This window comes from Mytilus californianus, unplaced genomic scaffold, assembly GCF_021869535.1.
Source record: "Mytilus californianus isolate M0D057914Y unplaced genomic scaffold, xbMytCali1.0.p SCAF_9, whole genome shotgun sequence".
Classification (NCBI taxonomy): Eukaryota; Metazoa; Mollusca; class Bivalvia; order Mytilida; family Mytilidae; genus Mytilus; species Mytilus californianus.
In genome coordinates this window covers 4,950,817-4,970,318 of record NW_026262745.1, presented here as the reverse complement: position 1 = coordinate 4,970,318, position 19,502 = coordinate 4,950,817, and the positions used below count along the sequence as shown (strand labels likewise).

The window sequence follows — 19,502 nt, the reverse complement described above, 5'->3', positions numbered from 1 at the left end:
TTTGGATTTTTTGGTGTAAAACAATCAGAACCAGACAATGAGATCATGAACTACTCTGGCGTTGCAATTTGTGTTTTAAGGTCAGCTTAACAACAAAACAAGATACTATTACATTGTGAAGGGGTTTTAAATCTTAGAGAAATGTCATGTCTAAAGTCTTGAAAAGTCCTACAGCAATAATACATTACAAACCTTGAAGCAGAAGACTGAAATAGAGCAATAAGCACCACTCATGAACAATGGATAGAGCTCGGGTGGGATCAGCACTATTGAACATATTTCACTCGTCGGAATAAACCACTGACGAAATTCCCGATTCTCGGCTTATTCTAATTACCTCGATCTGCGAAAATCAAAATTAATGATAGACTAACACACGCAAGGTCGATTCATGTGATATGGTATTTTTATAAGCAGTTGAAACCTCCCAAAGCATGAGTGTTAAAGGCTGCTACCCCGTAAGCACAAGGAAAGCATGACTACACGTAAATCTAAATGATTTGATCGTTAATGTTGTTTGTTTACGTGAACACAGTCAATTTTGTTTTATTATGGTGTAGGCGAAGTTGGTTTTTGTTTGAGAAAACACACCTAAAATCATATAAAAGTATTACCATTCGTCTCTCTCTCTTAATGTCTTTTAGTGCATTTGTCTTTGTTTTGGTGAAGACTGAAGTTTCACCAATAGAAGAAGACGAGAAAGAATCTTTATTGACAAAGGTATGTTATGAAAATATAGACTTTTGATATTTGATTTTTCAGTAATTATTTCAGTTATGTATAGTAACGGTCTGTTTATATATTTATATATTAATTCAAAACAGTGGATGCATGTATACTAGTAGTTAGTTAATAATATAGGAATCAGCAAGTCATCAATTGTAATATTATCTAAAATAATAACAAAAACAATGATAATAATAAAAACAATGATAATGAAATAATTAATTTTTGTATATGTAAGGTTAATCTAAATTCTCTGATGACTGGTTCGAAGCCACTGATAATGGACTACAAATCCCAAAGTGTATAAATATATAGACCGGTAGGTTCTGGAAATATATTACTTTGAAATAAATACCGATGCATTGATGTTTTTTTTTTTATTCATTCTTGGTCTTTTTCGAATGTTTCGACCCTTCAACTTCTGATTTACGTTCAGTATTCCCAAATCAATGTTCAGACATAACTTGCCAAAGAAGATACCGCTTAATCTAAATTATTTCATTGAACGTTGCTAATGAACGTCCTATTTATTTTTGTTATCAAATGACAAACAAACAAAGTATAACGCTTTTACTGTAATGCCAAGACTCATCTTGATCTTGACCTAAGGTCTGAGCATTCTAGTCCATCGTTGGTGAAATTCCATCATATTAACGAATAGTAAAACCAGCGCTTCTAACTGATATGTGTTCTAAGGTTTCACAAGAGTTTTGTTATTGTACATCGATACAAAATTACTTCCGTTAGATTTGACAGGGTTCAATCAAAAGTCTTATCCTGCAGGTAGTCATGATATTTTCACCTTTTCAGATTTTCTTCTTCATTTTATTTTTTTTTTAATTCTGTATCTGTTAATGCTATCTTATGTTCCATTCATTTTTATAGAGGACGTGTGTTCTCTGTTTATATGAGTAGTGAAATGTATGGCAATTGTTTTCGTGTAGTTTATGGATAAAAGGAGAGGTTAGATATATGTCTTTGAGTCTGCAACCAAACGACACAAACAATACACACGTATCTTTAATTTGTTTGAATTGGCAAATTGTGGAAATTCATGCATGCAGAACTGTAGACGCTTACCCTGTCGACGCTCCTGGTCTCGTTCTTTTTAGAATTCATGCGATTCCCTCTGTTTTTTTGCTTTATTATCTTGATTTGGATCTACTTAATTGATAAATGATTCTTGAACACTAATGAACTAGAATGTACCTAAACTTATGTTTGTTACCGAAGTAGAAATTGTGAACAAAATAACAAAACAATGTTTTGTCTACATCAATATTTTCAGGAATTACAAAAAAATGCCAGTAGCATAAGCTTTGACACTGCAGGTGAGGAAAAATCCTACGTTGACAGTCTCTCTCCTGGTATGCAAAGAATTGTGTTAGTATGAGCAATTATGTTATAGCATGAAGAATGTGATTTTGAAATATACAGCACTCAAATTCACTTGCATGGGTCTTGATTCGTATGCTATTATTACCGCCGAACTGTTTCTAAATTATCAATATATCAATTTACTTTTATTATTATATTATGCATGTACATAATTATGGAAGTATGATAAATGCGATTGAATCACATAATTATTTAGACCGGTTTTCGCTGAAGAGGAAATGATAAATGAACGCAAAAAAAAAAATAAGACAACCTAACCGAAAAAGAAGTATCTTAATATATCATCCTTAATGCATTGGCGAATGCACGAAGTGGAAAGGGGCCTGGGGTTCTTCCCTCTAAATTTATTTAACGTGTACGAAGCTGTAGATTGAGTTTTAAAAAAGGTTTGATCAATATATATGAAGCTACGGTACAGTAACTGACTCATGTTGATTTGACAAATCTTCGAAGCTATTGCTAGTACCTCTTTTAATAAAATGATTCATTTTCTACTTTACTTAACGCTATCAAATTCTACTAAAAGCGTCACATTGTTTATCATTCTTTCTCATTTCAGAGGACTGATTCTATGCATATTTTCTGGTCTTATGTATGGACAAATGTTTACTGGAGCTACATATGTACAAGATCATCTAGAACTTTACCCAGGGGCAACGTTAAATGGTATCAAACAAAATTTAGATGTACTTACTTCAGTCTGAAAAATGTTTTGCAGAGTGAAAAACTCGAAAAGAGTACCGTTAAAAGCCTACAGCTATATGACTGTAGTTGCAAATTATTACATTGGTTGTAATAAACTATAGTAAAACAAATATTTCAAATGTTAAATAAATCATGTATTTTTACTACTCTGATTTCATGCAAGTGCAGAATATGTGTTGTAAGCACGTTGTCAACAATGTTAGTTGCATCAAAAATAAGTAAGACGCTAAGAAAAAATAGACGAGTTCCTCGCATTTTATTTTTAGTTTACAGTAATATTAAAAATCGATGTAATAAAATGATTAATTACATCACGAGTAAATATGCTGTTCGATCACTCGTTTTGAATTAAGTGTTTTTATAATGATGTAATGTTTGTTAGTTTCAAGTTGACTACAAATGTCCGGTTTAAATCAAACAATCTTATATTTCAGGTTTGGATTATGTTTTTGCAGATTTTTGTGGTATATATGTGACTAGTACGGTGTTTTTTGTTACATACATAATAGTTATGAAGTTTAAACCAAAGGTCTACCCAAAAGTAATGATACCTGCTTTAATATCTGGTGTCATGTGGGCAATTGGAAACAGTTGCTGGTTTGTAGCAAATAGATCTTTATCAATACCAGTAGCATTTCCTATTGTCACAACTGGACCATCGATTGTAGCTTCTTTATGGGGCGTTCTTGTCTTCAAAGAAATTAAGGTAAGAAGATACTGGAGTGTAATACATTGAATTTTGTTTTACTATAACATATTTTATAAACAAGATGGGGCAGTGTTTTTTTATCCTATTATAACATCTATATGCCTCTGAAACAAAATACGAAATAGCGATGTCCATTTAATATTTGATACGGTCACCTACAGTTGCTAACTTCGACGTTATTTGGTCTTTGCTAGATAATTGTCTCATTGGCAATCATTCTACATATCCTTTTTCATGGGCCCGCCACTTAGTGGTTTGAGCTATATAGTTTTACCCTTGTCTGTCATTCCGTCATTCCGCAACAAACAATTATACGGACTTTTTTTCTAAACGCCTTCACATATTGAGCTGATTTTTAGTATGTGAGTCTACTATGAGGAGTTATAGATCGAGTTTACGTTTCGTTCCGCTCCACTGATTTTTGCCGAAATTACGGGCTTTGGACTTTGAACAATTTTTTTTTTGCGAGCTGGGCTGTCGTTCCGACACATCTATAGATATAAGAAGATGTGATATGAGTGCCAATGAGAAGATATAAGAAGATGTGATATGAGTGCCAATGAGACAACTCTCCATCCAAGTCACAATTTGTAAAAGTAAACCATTATAGGTCAAAGTACGGTCTTCAACACGGAGCCTTGGCTCACACCGAACAGCAAGCTATAAAGAGCCCCAAAAATGACTAGTGTAAAACCATTCAATAAAATTGAGAATGGAAATGGGGAATGTGTCAAAGAGACAACAACCCGACCATAGAACAGACAACAGCAGAAGTTCACCAACAGGTCTTCAATGCAGCGAGAAATTCCCGCACCCGGAGGCATCCTTCAGCTGGCCCCTTAACAAATATATATACTAGTTCAGTGATAATGAACGCCATACTAAACTCCAAATTGTACACAAGAAACTAAAATTAAAAATAATACAAGACTGACAAAGGCTAGAGGCTCCTGACTTGGGACAGGCGCAAAAATGCGGCGGTGTTAAACATGTTTATGAGATCTCAACCCTCCTCCTATACCCCTAGCCAATGTAGAAAAGTAAACGCATAACAATACGCACATTAAAATTCAGTTCAAGAGAAGTCCGAGTCTGATGTCAGAAGATGTAACCAAAGAAAATAAACAAAATGACAATAATACATAAATAACAACAGACTACTAGCAGTTAACTGACATGCCAGCTCCAGACTTCAATTAAACTGATTGAAAGATTATGTCTTCATCATATGAATATCAGGCACAATCCTTCCCGTTAGGGGTTTAGTATCATAACATATATGAGAAGAACATAACCCGTGTCATGCCAACAACTGGTTTTTAAATAAATGTGTTTAGTGCCGATGCAAAGACCCTATAAGTGAATCAATATTAACGCCAAAATATGCAATCTTTAATGACCTGACAACAGTATCGTAACTATATCCCTTCTTAATAAGTCTATTTAAAGGTATTGTTAGCTTCAGAGGTGAATACTGACATTTTTGTGCTTTATAAAGAATATTTCCATAAAAAATTGGATGTGAAATACCTGAACGTATAAGAAGTCTGCATGTTGAGCTATATTTACGAATGATGTCCTTATACCGATGATAAAATTTAGTAAATGTTTTGACTAGTTTGTGATATCGAAAACCCTGGTGTAATAATTTTTCAGTAATACATAAAAACAGTAAATTCAGTAAAACAGGAAAACCAACGGTCTAATCTACATAAAAAAAAACGAGAAACGAGAAACACTTATGTATCACATCAAAAAACGACAACCACTGAACATCAGGTTCCTGACTTAGGACAGGTGCAAACAAATACAGCGGGTTAGTTTATATATTAAAATCATACAGATAAACGACATCTCTCTAATGATGAATGATGAAGATTTTGATATTTGAGTTCTACATGATCAACACTTTGACGACCAATGATATCAATACTGATGTTACAAATGTATCACGTGGACTGTGTATTTCTTTCCTTCTTTCCATATGTTTATCTATCTATCTATTTATATTTCCCTTTATTTATTAGTTATCAACATATTATACACCTTAACCAGGAGATTATTTCGCGCAGTTCATAAATTGATTAATATCGTGATATGATTCAGAAAAAAAAATATTTGTGTAGAATTCCCGTATTGTGTTTTTGTCTACAAAATTTTATGTATCTCTAGCTCTTGTTGTATCAGACACTCTTGTCGGGCATATCAATAAACAAATCTCTTGTCTCAAAAGATGTTCGTATAAATGAATGTAAAGTGAATTTTTACATTTCTGTCTGGCAAATTATATGAGCTGCCTAACGGAGTACTTTACTAGTTCAACTAGGTGAGGGCGTTTAAATATCTTCTAGTGATAGGAAGCAACGCTGAATAAGAAACATTGTATTTATTTATTTCACCTCTGCATTTATATCATTTTTATTTTAGGGTACATATAATTTACTGATCCTAGTGATAGCATTTACAATGGGCATCACTGGAGCAATTCTGGCTGGAGTATCGAAGCACTAATTTTGAAAGACAGTACCATAAAGAGCGAGTTATTTTAATTTTTTTTTGTTACACTACAGCTTACGAAGAACGCCTCAATTTCGGAAGAGTTTGCTATGAACAACGATGTCGTTTTATGTCTTTTATGCCAGACATTTTATAAACCTAGATGAACATTGACCCTTACTCAAGGATTAAGCAGCAGAAATCTATAGTCAGTGAACCTCGAATTTAAAATAAATCTATGTTAACTTATTTATAATAGATGGAAAAAGATATAAAGTCATGTGAACATACTTACTTGGTTTTACCCTTGATTTTCTCGCTACTCCATCAGAGGCAAAACTTTTTTTCAATTCCAAATCGTTTGTTCGAGATATTTACGGTTGGATTTGTACTGTGCAACTGATACCATAGTTCTTATAGTTCTTATAGTTCTTATCAACCAACAATTAAGGTTTGGGTCTTCCTTGGTCGTATCTGTTTTTTTTTTTTTAAGGACTTATTTTTTCTGTTAAAATTATTATGTTTTATCTTATTTCAAATAAGAATTCGAACAGTCTAATCGATTTCCGGTTTTTTAATTTTTAACATGTGCAATACAAATTTATATATATACCACCATGTATAAAAATTTATCTTTGTAAAGTTATACTGTAAATAGTCAAATATCTATATTTATGTTATAAAATTATAACGCACTGAATTATCATATGATTATCATGATTACGGTATGATACATGTATTTGTTGACTAATAAAATTGACCTCTTTTATGGAATACTATATCTCTACACTTAATGTATGTAACAATTTCAGGTAAATATATATTCACAATTATATTAAAAACATTCTTATATAAAAAGAATTTTAGTTCGTAACAACTTTTTTGTTTCTGCTTTCCAAATTGCATGATTGTGTGAAATTTAAAACCTATCATGGTTAAATTAAAATGGTGAGACCAGAGATATATATTGTGTTTGCTTACTATGTGAAATTCATTTACTTTCTTTTCTATATATACACATTATTGAACGAGATTCATTCTCATTAAACATTCCTGTAGCTTTACAAATTTAATCTTTCTATCGAAAACGATGTTATTTTAAATCAAACTTTTATAAGAAGTATGATTAACTATATTTCAAACTTTTTTGGTATCAGGGCGGATATCCGCTCGGCGAAAATTTAAGTTTGCGCCCCCCTAAACTTAAATCCTGGATCCGCCCCTGGGTATGATAATTTGTAAAAAGAAATTACTAGCAAAATATGTATCATAATATGCCGAATAAATATAATAATGTAATTCATTATCACAATGACGTCTTACGTATTTTCATTCATTGAGTTCTAATCGATTTTATTATTTTCAATCCTCTTTTAAATGATCATAATAACAATGTTTTAACGAAAGCAAATGTTTGATTGTCGGCTTCCTGATGCAACCTTCACAGATACTTGAAAATGGTTACGTAGTTCCGAGAAGAGAAAGAATCGAATGTGATGTTTGCATAATGTCTAGTGGAAAATATTTCATGCATATTCAGACTAAGTACAATTTAACCAAAAAGTTTGAGATGGATTCTTCAAAGTGACTGCTCAATATGAAAGCGGGATTTTTTTTCCATTGAAAAAACTGGTACGTTGGGTAGGGGTAAACATACAGAGCACATTCAAAAGTTTGAAAAGGTTCTTTTACGTCCCCAGAGATTAGCAATCTTCCAAAACGGGAGGGGGAGGGGGATTACATCTATTAAAAAAGATTGAAACTGAATTTATCATTTTTAATATTTTGACCGCCCGCCTAGTAAACAAAATAGTTTCATAATTTTGAATAAGTCCATACAACGGAGTAACGATTTTTATTACACTGATCTGTAACAGGTGTTTTTAATGGGAAAATACAATAAGAAATACACAATTGCATTCAGAAATCAATATAATTATGTAGTGTTCAAAACGATGTATATAAATGTAAGCATCCATTGGCAGAGTATAAACAATTTAAAGACCATCATTCTGATTTAAGGTAGGTATCTGATAGTTTTGGTACTGAACTTATTATATATGTTCCGAAATCAAACCAAATTAGATCGACAGAATGACATCACAAAAACATATATACAACTCTTTAAATCTTCACAAGGGAGCACGTAAAGTGATTACTTCAATATATGTTTTGAGTTCCTGAAGTCCCTATTCTTTTTTCAGTACTTTTCTTTTCAGTTTTTATTCCATGGTGTCCTCTTTGATAAAGCAACCAATGAATTATTATAGACATTTTCCTAAAGAGACATATTTCTATTTGCGGACATTTTAAAGACAAAATGTGCACATGCTTGCTTGGATTACAGCTGTGATATATCTTTCACTAGACTGATGATTTTTAGTCAAATTGGCCGGCCTTTCTGGCGTTGAATAGTTCTAACGTAATCAAATTGTTTACATTAGGGTTTGCAAGTATGTGGCGAATTAAGATTTGTTCCCTGTGATTAAGGTAACTATAGAAGAAATATAGAAGTTATGCTAACTTGTCATATACTTGTAAATGTGAATTAGTGTAAAAGAAATATGTCATTCTTCAAAAGCAATGATTTTATCACTGATGTTTTACAAAAATTCGCCGAAACTACCCTTTGGTTTATAGACTGCTGGTTCATATCTCCCACTGGTCTAGTCCGACAAGAGAAATCTTGATCTTGTACATGTATCTTCCTACAGAATTGATTGATTGGTTGTTGAATACTAGCATGTGGCATCGCTCTCTCGTAAATTTTAAACATGTAAATGCAAAAAAAAAATCAACCTATAAACTTTTAAATTAGTTTAGCAAGAAGTAGATAAGGATAAAACTTTGTCAAAGGTGTAGCATTCGGGTTATCTTTCAGTGTATGTTAGGACCTCCATATGCAAAGAGTTGAGTCAATGACGCATGTTAATCTGTCAAATACATAAGAGTAAAAATAGGTACATGTCATTGAGCAGCTTCTTTCCGAAAAAGTTCCAGCATGCAATTCAGTGATAACATATGTAATTAAATTAGAAGATTGTAGACTTTGAGCTTTGTATATATATTCTGGGTTGTCCCTACAGTGTACAAGAATATACACATGGTAAGGAATGAGCAAAGGCACATAATACTATTCAATTCGAAACTAAAGACTTGGTTTATCGTTGGAAAAGAGATTTTCTAGATTATCCCCAGTAATTACAACAATCATTTGTTATAATTATTACAAATAAAAATCAAAAAAATTAGATTTTGACATTTTTACAAAAAGCATTTGATTTTTTGTTTGTTATTTAATTTAATTTTTTGAATTTTATTGACCAAAGTTTTGTTTTTGTTAACTGAGATATCTATTCATTTGTACAATTACATGTAATCATGGAGTGCTTTTTTACTTGGCCTAGGTAAAAAGAACCAAACCATGGAGCATGCCACACCAGACACGATAACAAATTACACAACTCATTTAACAACTTTCAACCAATCTCAGAACATAACATCTTGGCAAAGTACACACGTTCCAATGACATCATGGACAAATTCTACAGACTTCCAAACTACAGCTGTACCGTCACAAGGAGAGATCCCAGAGTACTGGGGATTCATAGCAGCTGGTATTGCAATTCTGTTTTATGGTAGCAATTTTGTTCCGGTAAAACAATACGAAACTGGAGATGGTATGAAGTTTTAATATGTACATGTATACATTGTCAAATCATTCCTAATTTAAATGAATTCGTCAAACATCATTGAAATGTAAAAGAAAAACGGTTTCTAAATTACGGTATAACCCAACCGAGACAATAAAATATTGATAACATACGAAAAAGCAATAATTTATAGATAAATATTTTGCTTTCCATTTTGTTTTTCTAGTTTTGATGAGGGTCAACCTACATAAAAGAAAACTACGTTTTACAAAGTTTTTTTTTACAGGTATGTTTTTCCAGTGGATAATGTGCAGCGGTGCAATGCTTGCAGGTATTGTTGTGCAATTAATACGTAACCAACCACCGTTCTTTCCTATGGCAATGATTGGAGGTGTTGTTTGGGAGATAGGTATAAACATTTTCTATTATAAATCTTAATGTTTTTTCTACGGAAATGTTAAGATAAATGTAAAGTTTGTTTGTTAAGTTCATAAATCAGTTGCCAAAATGTGTGAAACGGCAACAGCATGAACTAAAGTTAGACAACAGTTGGTCCAAACGACTTATGATTTATCTAAGCTGATACGATATCGAAATGGACATGTAGTCGTTCGTTCTTGCCTTTCCAGCAAACCACAATTAAATTTCAGTAAAATGTGTTTCTCTTTTGTATGTTTTTCTTGTAGAGCATAACACGATAAAGAGCCACCATTGTGAGATCGTTTTCTCATATATAGTCACCTTAACTTCAATGCTAAATGATCTGTTGGTTGTTAACCTTGTCACTGTCAATGATACCACATCGTTGTTTGTCTAAGCATCAATTTCCTCTTTTGCAAGGTTGGTCTTGTGGAACTTGGACACACACATACATGCATTGGTTTGAATTAAAACAAACCAAATTGAATGACTGTTAAATTGATTAATGTTGCATTTTCAGTAAACACTCGACATGTATAAGTAATTGTGAAGACTGGTCGTCTCGAAGGCAAATTAATTTATTTGAGAGTAGGATGACATGTCTTCATTCGGACTTCATGTTAAACATATCCAATTTAGTTTGTCAGCAATGAGCAAAGCTGTTATCTTTCTTTCACATATAAATTTTATCATTCTGAATATGCATGTAATATTTTACGCCAGACGATAAGCGCCTACCATCCTTTCGTAGTTTTACGATTGATCTACAAATATTGATATGCATTATATTGTAGGTAACATATGTGTTGTACCAATAGTAAAGACAGTTGGTTTAGGTCTTGGGTTATGTATTTGGTCAATGGTCAATCTTCTCAGTGGATGGTCTACTGGCAGGTTTGTGTTTATGAATCAAGTACATTTAAAGAGTCCTGAGGTAATAACATCATGGACTGGTATAATTAAAATTTTCGAGACCAAAGGTAAACACTGCATCCTTATATTTTAATATTGTTCGCTGTACCTACAAATAGCTTTATTTTGTATTTACATTGAATCATAGGTAAAATTTATTTGTTCAGTGTATGTTCAATGGTGTTGATATGTCCTTTGATTGAGTTAAGCTATTTCGGTTGATATTTTATAGTGTGTCTTTCTATGTTGTGATGTTACACTATTGTTTCAGAAAAAGGGTGAAGGTTTGGTACCATTAAAACGTTGAAACCCGCTGCATTTGTTTGCACTTGTCCTAAGTCAGGAATCTGATGTTCAGTAGTTGTCGTTTGTTGATGTGGTTCATAAGTGTTTCTCGTTTCTCGTTTTTTATATAGATTAGACCGTTGGTTTTCCCGTTTGAATGGTTTTACACTAGTAATTTTTGGGGCCCTTTATAGATTACTGTTCGGTGTGAGCCAAGACTCCGTGTTGAAGACCGTACTGTGACCTATAATGGTTTACTTTTATAAATTGTAACTTGGATGGAGAGTTGTCTCATTGGCACTCATACCACATCTTCTTATATCTAATTAATACAGCAGCTTGAACAGTGCACATACAAAATTTCTTTCTACAATCCCCATGGTAAATTAAATTTGTGTAAATAATTTCAATGCATAAAATAAAATAAATCTAAGATTATGGTCAGTTTACAAAGCTAGAGATACGATAACAAATTATAATCGCAAGAAGCTTCGAAACAATAATAAGGCCAAAATATGAGTAGGCGGGGCATATCTTTGTTTTTCTCATTAAACCAAACGACGTCTTTCGGCTAGGTCCAGTAAATAACTTATATATTTCGTAGATTTGGATTCTTTGGCGTGACGAAAGCAGTACCAAACAACAAGGCCATGAATTATGCTGGTGTCGCTTTGTGTGTTGCGAGGTCTGTATAGTGAAAAAAGTAAAAAAGGCACTCATACAAAGGGTTTGATGATATGCTTAATTACACATATTGTCAATGCAACCGGGAAATGGAAGAACAGCTACAAAATTGCTTTTATCATATAATATAATCATATACCTAATAAATACCTGTTAGTTTTGAATAAAAAATAATTGGGAAATATCAATGAGACAGTAACCACACGACAGCAATAACCAAAAGACATTTAGAGTGCACTTTACAGTCTTCAACAATAAACATGTGTGCATTCAATAGGTCAAGCTCTAAATCGTCCAGATATGACATCTTCTTGGGCAGTATTTCATTTACTCGATGTTTTTTAACAATATGATCTATAGAAAATTGTCAACACTATATAACAAACTATTAATTCAACCATGATGGTCGGAGTATATTTCATAAATCAACGTTTTAATATGTTACGTACACGATGTAGTACAATGTCAATAGCAAACTCCAAGTTAAAATTTTATTAGAACGAAATAAAAATTAAGTAATGTTTCAAAGTATAGTTTGGCAATTGCAATAAAACAAATGTTGAAAAAAATAACAAACGGCCGGACGCAATAATTGATCTGTTGATTGTGGTTGCTTAAAGATCAGTGGCAAATATTTCTCGCATATTCAGGAAGAGAACAAATTATCAAGTTGCGCAATATAGAGAAGTTCTGCAAAGTGGTTCGATCGTACTGAAAGGCTTACATTTCAACTGCCACTGGAAAAGGTGTATTGGATAGGAGACAACTTTTTGGCTATCAACAGACCATATACCGACCACTCAGAGAGTTGTTGCAAGGGTTCTCTAAAGTGTAGAGAGCTTTGCATTCTCTTAACGAGGCAACGGATGTAAAGTTCCCATTAATCGGACGTGACAGCGTATTTACGGACGTCCTCTTCAAACACGCGCATATTAGAGTTTACCAATCTTAATGAGATTATATCATTGGCATTATTTGGTCTATATCTTGTATCATGATCCGTCTTGATTCTCCAAGTACACCACCTTTATCCTTCCTTTAACAATATTTCTTTTCAGTGCTGTTGTCTTCTCTTTAATTAAAAACGATGTAACACCTGCTGAGACTGAGAATGAACCATTAGTATCAGCAGAGGTATATTCCTTACAAACTATTTTACACTCTCATTTAATGGAGGCTTCTTAGGCTTAATAGTTCGTGTAAAGTTAATTTACGTGTGATGATGATATTGTTCTAGAACTGTGATTTGTGGTTTCTTAAAATGACCGCTTATATTAAGTGGGATAAAGTCATCATAGATACCAGGATTTAAATTGTGTACGCCGGACGCGTGTATCTTCTACATAAGACTCATCAGTGGCGCTCGAATCAAAAAATTTTAAAAGTCGAAATGAAGTACGAATTTGATGAGCATTGAGAAACATACAGCCAAATTAAGCTATATCCACTAATTATTGTCTAAATAATTGAAATCTACCACAATTGCTAAATTAAAGTTACAATCATTTATTTGTATTGATCAGATATATATACGTCTACATATATGTTACAAAGTCATGCAGTTTCTTCTCATCGATATACAGGAATTTGAAGAAAACCCTAGCCTGTTTATCATACAAATTACACACCCACGTACACCAGCGACGACAAAAAAAAAAGAATTAATTATAAAATTAATATGGAACATCAATTTTCCAAAAATATACAGCGAAAATATTGAATAATAGATGAACATTAATGTTCTTCGTTCATGATCACCAAATGCAACAAACCTTTCATTGTGACCGTAACAAAAATAGTCAACGAAAATGATTTCACAGAATTAAAACATTTAAACGAGAGCAAATACGTATATGTCTAGTATTCAGAAGAAATGTTGTGTTGAAGCCGACAATATATCAACCAGTCTTGAATAGCTTTACAGTTGATTTGTCACTGATATATCAACTCTCAAGTGTAGGAAACTTACTATCGCATAATATTGTTTTGTAGATATCACCACAAACTTACGGTTCAAAAGGCAATGAGTCACCCTACCAGTCCAAAAATGACAAGGTAAGAGTGCTTTTTTCAAAACCGTGTTTTCGACCCAAATATACACACACAAAATATGTAATGGACATTTTTGTTCAGAGGAGATTGTGAAGTTTTATTTTTTTCTGAAGATAGAAACCATTATAGAGGTCCTTTCCCCCTACCGATTGTTTATACTGAAAAATCAATCTTTGCTCTTAACTCAACTGATCGTATAATTTGTAAACGAAAAAAAAGAACCTTAAATAACACTGAGAAATTGAAATTAGACACTGAGAAATCGAAATTACACACTGAGATTTAAAAATATGAAAAACACACACTGAGAATTTAAAATTACACACTGAGATTTTAAAAAGACACACTGAGATGAAATAAATTGAAAAACACACACTGAGAATTGTTAATTACACAATGAGATTTCAAAAACATACACTTTAATATGCAAATTTTAAGATTTTAAAAAATTTTAAAGATGTACGAAAACATATACCGTATTATGTTTCAAGCAAATAAAATATAGTATAAAAGTATAGCAAAAATACTGAACTCCAAGGCAAATTCAAAAAGGGGGAAGTCCATAAAAACTGACAAAATCAAACGCTATCAATCAACGGAACAAGCCAAAAACAACTGCTATTTTCCTGACTTGGTACAGGCATTTTCCGAATAAAATGGTGGCTTAAAACTGCTTTTATAGCCAAATATAGAAAGTATGGTCAAATATGACAGTGCTTTCAAAACGTAATATATGCTCATGTAAACTGTAAGTTATCAATGTTGTTAGAAAGCTTTAAATAAGTTGACTGTTATGGAATATCTGTTTCACAGATGACGACAAATATGCTCCAATTGTCGTAATCACAATCCTTTCCACTTCTTCCCGAAGGTGACTTACCGAGTTGAACTTATCGCCGGGTTTGTACTTACATGAGCAACACGACGGTTGTCACATGTGGAGCAGAATCTGCTCACCCTTCCGGATCACCTGAGATCATCCCCGGGTTTTGGTGAGGTTCGTGTTGCTCAGTCTTGAGTTTTCCATGTTGTGTTTTGTGAACAATTGTTTGTCTTTTGGTCTTTTGTTCTTTTTCTTTTGCCATGACGTTGTCAGTTTATTTCCGGCTTATGAGTTTGAATGTCCCTTTGTATCTTTCGCCTCCCTATTACAGTTTGGCATAACAGTTCCAATAATTGTAAAGCAGAAGAAATGTAATTGTTTTTATCATTAACATTACAATCGCCATTTGCAGCACAAAACTATAAATATGGATGGCCAAAGTGATGAAAAATCCTTTATAGACAGACTATCGCCGGGTATGCAAAGAATTGTGTAAGTGACATCAATGTAGAAATTATTTTTTCCTATTTTATTTTTCTAGACGATGGAAAATATTAAAAAAAAAACATTATTAAATGCTGCTAATAGCTAATTCGAAAGCTCAATCATTTAAAAATGAAAAGGCATAAATAAAGAAAAATTGAATTAAGAAAAGTAAATCCCCCTAATAATAGAGCAAAAATGAAAAGAATAGCCAAACAACAAAACTTTCAGAGATATGTTCTAATTCATAGGAAAGTCTATTTAATCTCCATAAATGATAAAGGTTTAATTACTTTTTCCGCATTTCAGAGGGTTGGTACTGTGTATATTTTCCGGTGCTATGTATGGTCAAATGTTTACTGGCGCTACGTATGTTCAGGATCATCCAGAACTCTATCCTGGTGCTACTTTAAACGGTAATTTAACTTATTTCACTAACGCATTATATATGGCAAGCCGTTCTCGTCAAAACTATGTTTGAACCATTTTTTTCGAAAAAATTACACACTGAGAATTTAAAAAATCACACTGAGATTTAAGAACCTTAAATAACACACTGAGAAATTGAAATTACACACTGAGAAATCGAAATTACACACTGAGATTTTATAATTACACACCGAGATTTAAAAATATGAAAAACACACACTGAGAATTTAAAATTACACACTGAGATTTTAAAAAGACACACTGAGATGAAATAAATTGAAAAACACACACTGAGAATTGTTAATTACACAATGAGATTTCAAAAATACACTGAGATTAATATGCAAATTACTAATGAATATTCATGAGATGAATAATTCAACAGATTAATATCTTGGTCTCCCGAACTCTTGTCATTATAATGAAATGCGGTTCCTACAACCAACATTCGTAATAAATTTCAAGACTTAACAAATTTTTTTGCTTACTCGTATTCATATGTTTTTTCGCCTATAATTCAGATTATTACTAACAGTATATCGGGATTTTTGCTTAAAACTGTTTGAGCATGGTCCCTTTTCAAAAGTCTTTCAACTGTTACCCTGGTTTCGCAAGGTAATTTTTTATATTTTTGTTACGTATATATGCTATAATAGGCACTTGGGTAAAAAATCACTGCATTGTTTGTATTTTTGCAGATTGTTCCAATGTTTTCTTATAATTTTGATAAAGTTTTTCACCATTTGGTTATATTTTGTAATGAGAGTAAGAAGTATTTTTCTTGTTCTTTTGGTCTTTAATAACGTAGTTTTTTCTATACGTTGTCATAATTTTTAATGTTTTTTATAAAACATTTAACGCCAAATTGAAGGACTAAAGAGTTTTGTCCCCTAGTTGTTTTAAGCTTGACGTAATAGATTCAGATTAATTATGCTAATTAGATATGTGCGCATAAAAAGTGCGCACAAATCTCAGTGTGTAATTTTAAATTTTCAGTGTGTAATTTCAAATTCTCAGTGTGTGTTTTTCAGTTTATTTCATCTCAGTGTGTCTTTCGGAAATCTCATTGTTTAATTTTCAATTCTCAGTGTGTGTTTTTCATTTTTTGTAATCTCAGTGCGTTTTTATGAAATCTCAGTGTGTAAATTTTAATTCTCAGTGTGTGTTTTTAGGTTTTTTAATCTCAGTGTGTTTTTTTTTAATTCTCAGTGTGTAAATTTTTCGAAAAATGGTTTAAACATAGTTTTGACGAGAACGGCTTGCCATAATTATACATATTCAGGATAAAAATGAATTAACAATCAAATTAATTATGTATATGTAAGAATTGCATAGGGCCCATTGAAATGATGGACAGGATTTTTTCCTCAATTGAAATAAAAAGAGTTTGTTGGGTAACAGTAGGAATTTAGCCTTCCATTAGGTCACCCACTGATCCCATATAAAGAACGTTTTGCATTTTAATTCATCGGTTTTTTTTTTAATTTCACCTGCTTTATCGACGTTTATCATTGTCTTTTGTAGGTCTTGATTACGTCTTTGCCGATTTTTGTGGTCTATATATAACAAGTACAGTATTTTTCGTTATATATATTATATTTATGAAAAATAAACCAAAGATATACCCTAAAGTGATTTTACCTGGATTAATATCTGGCGTTATGTGGTCTGTTGGAACTAGTTGTTGGTTTGTGGCAAATAGGTCATTATCAATACCAGTAGCTTTTCCTATAGTCACAACAGGGCCATCGATTGTAGCATCCTTATGGGGTGTTATAGTTTTCAAAGAAATCCAGGTAAGCATATATACGAGTTAGATCTACTTTCGCTGAACAATGAATAATAATGACATGTACTTGATTTTTGCATTCGTTTATTCGCACGTTTAAATTATAATAATGTATTTGCCTAAATTGTTTGCAGGACAAACTACTTTACAAGTATATATCCTTATTTTGGATGTATTTATCCTTTTAAACGTAACACAATGAGATGTCAGGTATACGTCAATAAAACAGCAACCAAACTAAAACTACAAAATTCCAAAAGACATCAACAGGTCAACATACAGTTTTTAACAACAGCGTCTAAACAGTGTGTTTAGCTTTAAAAAGCCCTTATATTGGATTTAAGAGATTATATAAAAGATCTACCGTTAACATCAAACCATCGAAAAGACAAAAACCAACCAATGATATGTGGCAAAGAAAACCATGAAGAGATTTCTGGCATGAGATATTCACAAGAACACTTGACGGGGTTAGATAGCTTTTTGAGTTTTCAAGCTTCCTCTAATGTAATGGTGACTTTTGGAAAAACCAAAGGTACATATAAAACAATGAACGGCTTTGCGGTGATTTTACATGTATAAGACCCTCACTCTGGTATTATTTAGTCTGTTTGAACTAGTTATTGTTTTTGGCAAACTGGTCATTATTAAGCGTAGTCTGATGTATCGCTCAATATATGTAGTAACTCCTGTGACCCTTTTTTCATTATTATATTACAAAAGAACACGCAATACTAATCAGTACAGAAAAATCATTAAACTCTATATTACCGGTATAATAGATATACATGCTTGCAGTATCACTACATTTTTGTAATTAATTTTCTGTAATAATGTGTTGTCAAGGCTAGTTTTCAATGGGTTTTGCGTAAAGGATTCGCGTGGTCATACAATCTAAATGCATGCATACTTATTTGAACTTCCCAACTGTTAGCTGAGTTTACCAAGAAGCTTCATATTAAATACTATAAAAATTATGGTTTTTTTTCTTTTTGTGAACGTTTAGCAAAGGGTCGATACCACTGCTGATATGAACTTATTAACATAATTGCTCACTATGATAAATATTAAAGATACTTTGCTGACAATTAAGTACACCATACGAGCACTTCGTTCGAGTACGAACTTAAAAAAAACCCAGATATTTGGATAAATTTTATGACCTTCTGGTAATGAAGCTCTGAATATATGTATATGTTTGGTTTAAAAACAATTGTATTTAAAATGCAATAAGGTTCAACTATTCAGTTTTGATATCCGATAGTTCCTGGCCTGCTTTCTTCAAACATTTTTTTCCATTTTTAATTTTAAACAATCATTTATATCTCTTCAACAAATCCTGCATTTGAATAAACTTACAAAACGTATCGTAAATCTTGACATTTGAGCAAATAAATGAACATAAGCCTAATTGTCTTCTTTACTTTTTCAGGGCACTCGTAATTTACTTATACTTTTCCTAGGATTTGGTATAGCCATTACAGGAGCTATTCTAGCTGGAGTCTCAAGACATTGATATTTTTTGGCAAACATTATTACAATGAAATGGAATTTGAATTAATTATAATTCTGACAAGATGAAAATAATATTGATTATAATAATAAGTAGTAGTAGTAGTAGTAGTAGTAGTAGTAGTAATAGTAATACTAGTAGTAGTAGAAGTAGAAGTAGAAGTAGTTGTAGAGGTAGAGTTTATTTTAGTATTACCGAATTGTAAGATAATATGTTAGGAAGTTGTTAAGTTTCACCTTCTGTGTTTAAAACAAAACAGTTAAATCTTGAAAGATTTGTTTTTGTCTAAAATGTACAACGAATGATTCCACTAATGAACACATGTATGTTAATATGAATATGTTAAACCGACGTCAATTAAAATGCCAAGTCAATATCAGACAAATATTGAAGAGTAAACATTCGGAATCCAATAAATTCAAAAC

General features: G+C 32.2%; 2 protein-coding genes across 5 annotated transcripts; both read left to right on the top strand.

The window, feature by feature from the left end:
• The first annotated feature begins 633 nt into the window (after positions 1–633).
• Positions 634–6,049, top strand: LOC127715759 (transmembrane protein 144-like). The gene is made up of 5 exons (XM_052221908.1): positions 634–720; positions 2,015–2,109; positions 2,684–2,790; positions 3,264–3,535; positions 5,966–6,049. The coding sequence occupies exons 1-5, from the start codon at positions 634–636 to the stop codon at positions 6,047–6,049; spliced, it is 645 nt and encodes a 214-aa protein (XP_052077868.1).
• A 1,910-nt stretch (positions 6,050–7,959) lies between these two features.
• LOC127715454 (transmembrane protein 144-like) lies at positions 7,960–19,476 on the top strand. Of its 4 annotated transcripts, none has more exons than XM_052221498.1 (11): positions 7,960–8,056; positions 9,442–9,714; positions 9,974–10,096; positions 10,902–11,001; positions 11,909–11,989; positions 13,047–13,117; positions 13,979–14,043; positions 15,276–15,355; positions 15,656–15,762; positions 17,300–17,571; positions 18,997–19,476. In XM_052221498.1, the coding sequence occupies exons 2-11, from the start codon at positions 9,459–9,461 to the stop codon at positions 19,078–19,080; spliced, it is 1,239 nt and encodes a 412-aa protein (XP_052077458.1). In that variant the 5' UTR covers positions 7,960–8,056; positions 9,442–9,458; the 3' UTR covers positions 19,081–19,476. The 4 variants fall into 4 exon arrangements, with proteins under 4 accessions (XP_052077458.1, XP_052077457.1, XP_052077460.1 ...); XM_052221497.1 differs by having other exon boundaries at positions 13,047–13,122; positions 13,981–14,043; XM_052221500.1 differs by lacking the exon at positions 11,909–11,989.
• Positions 19,477–19,502: the final 26 nt, after the last annotated feature.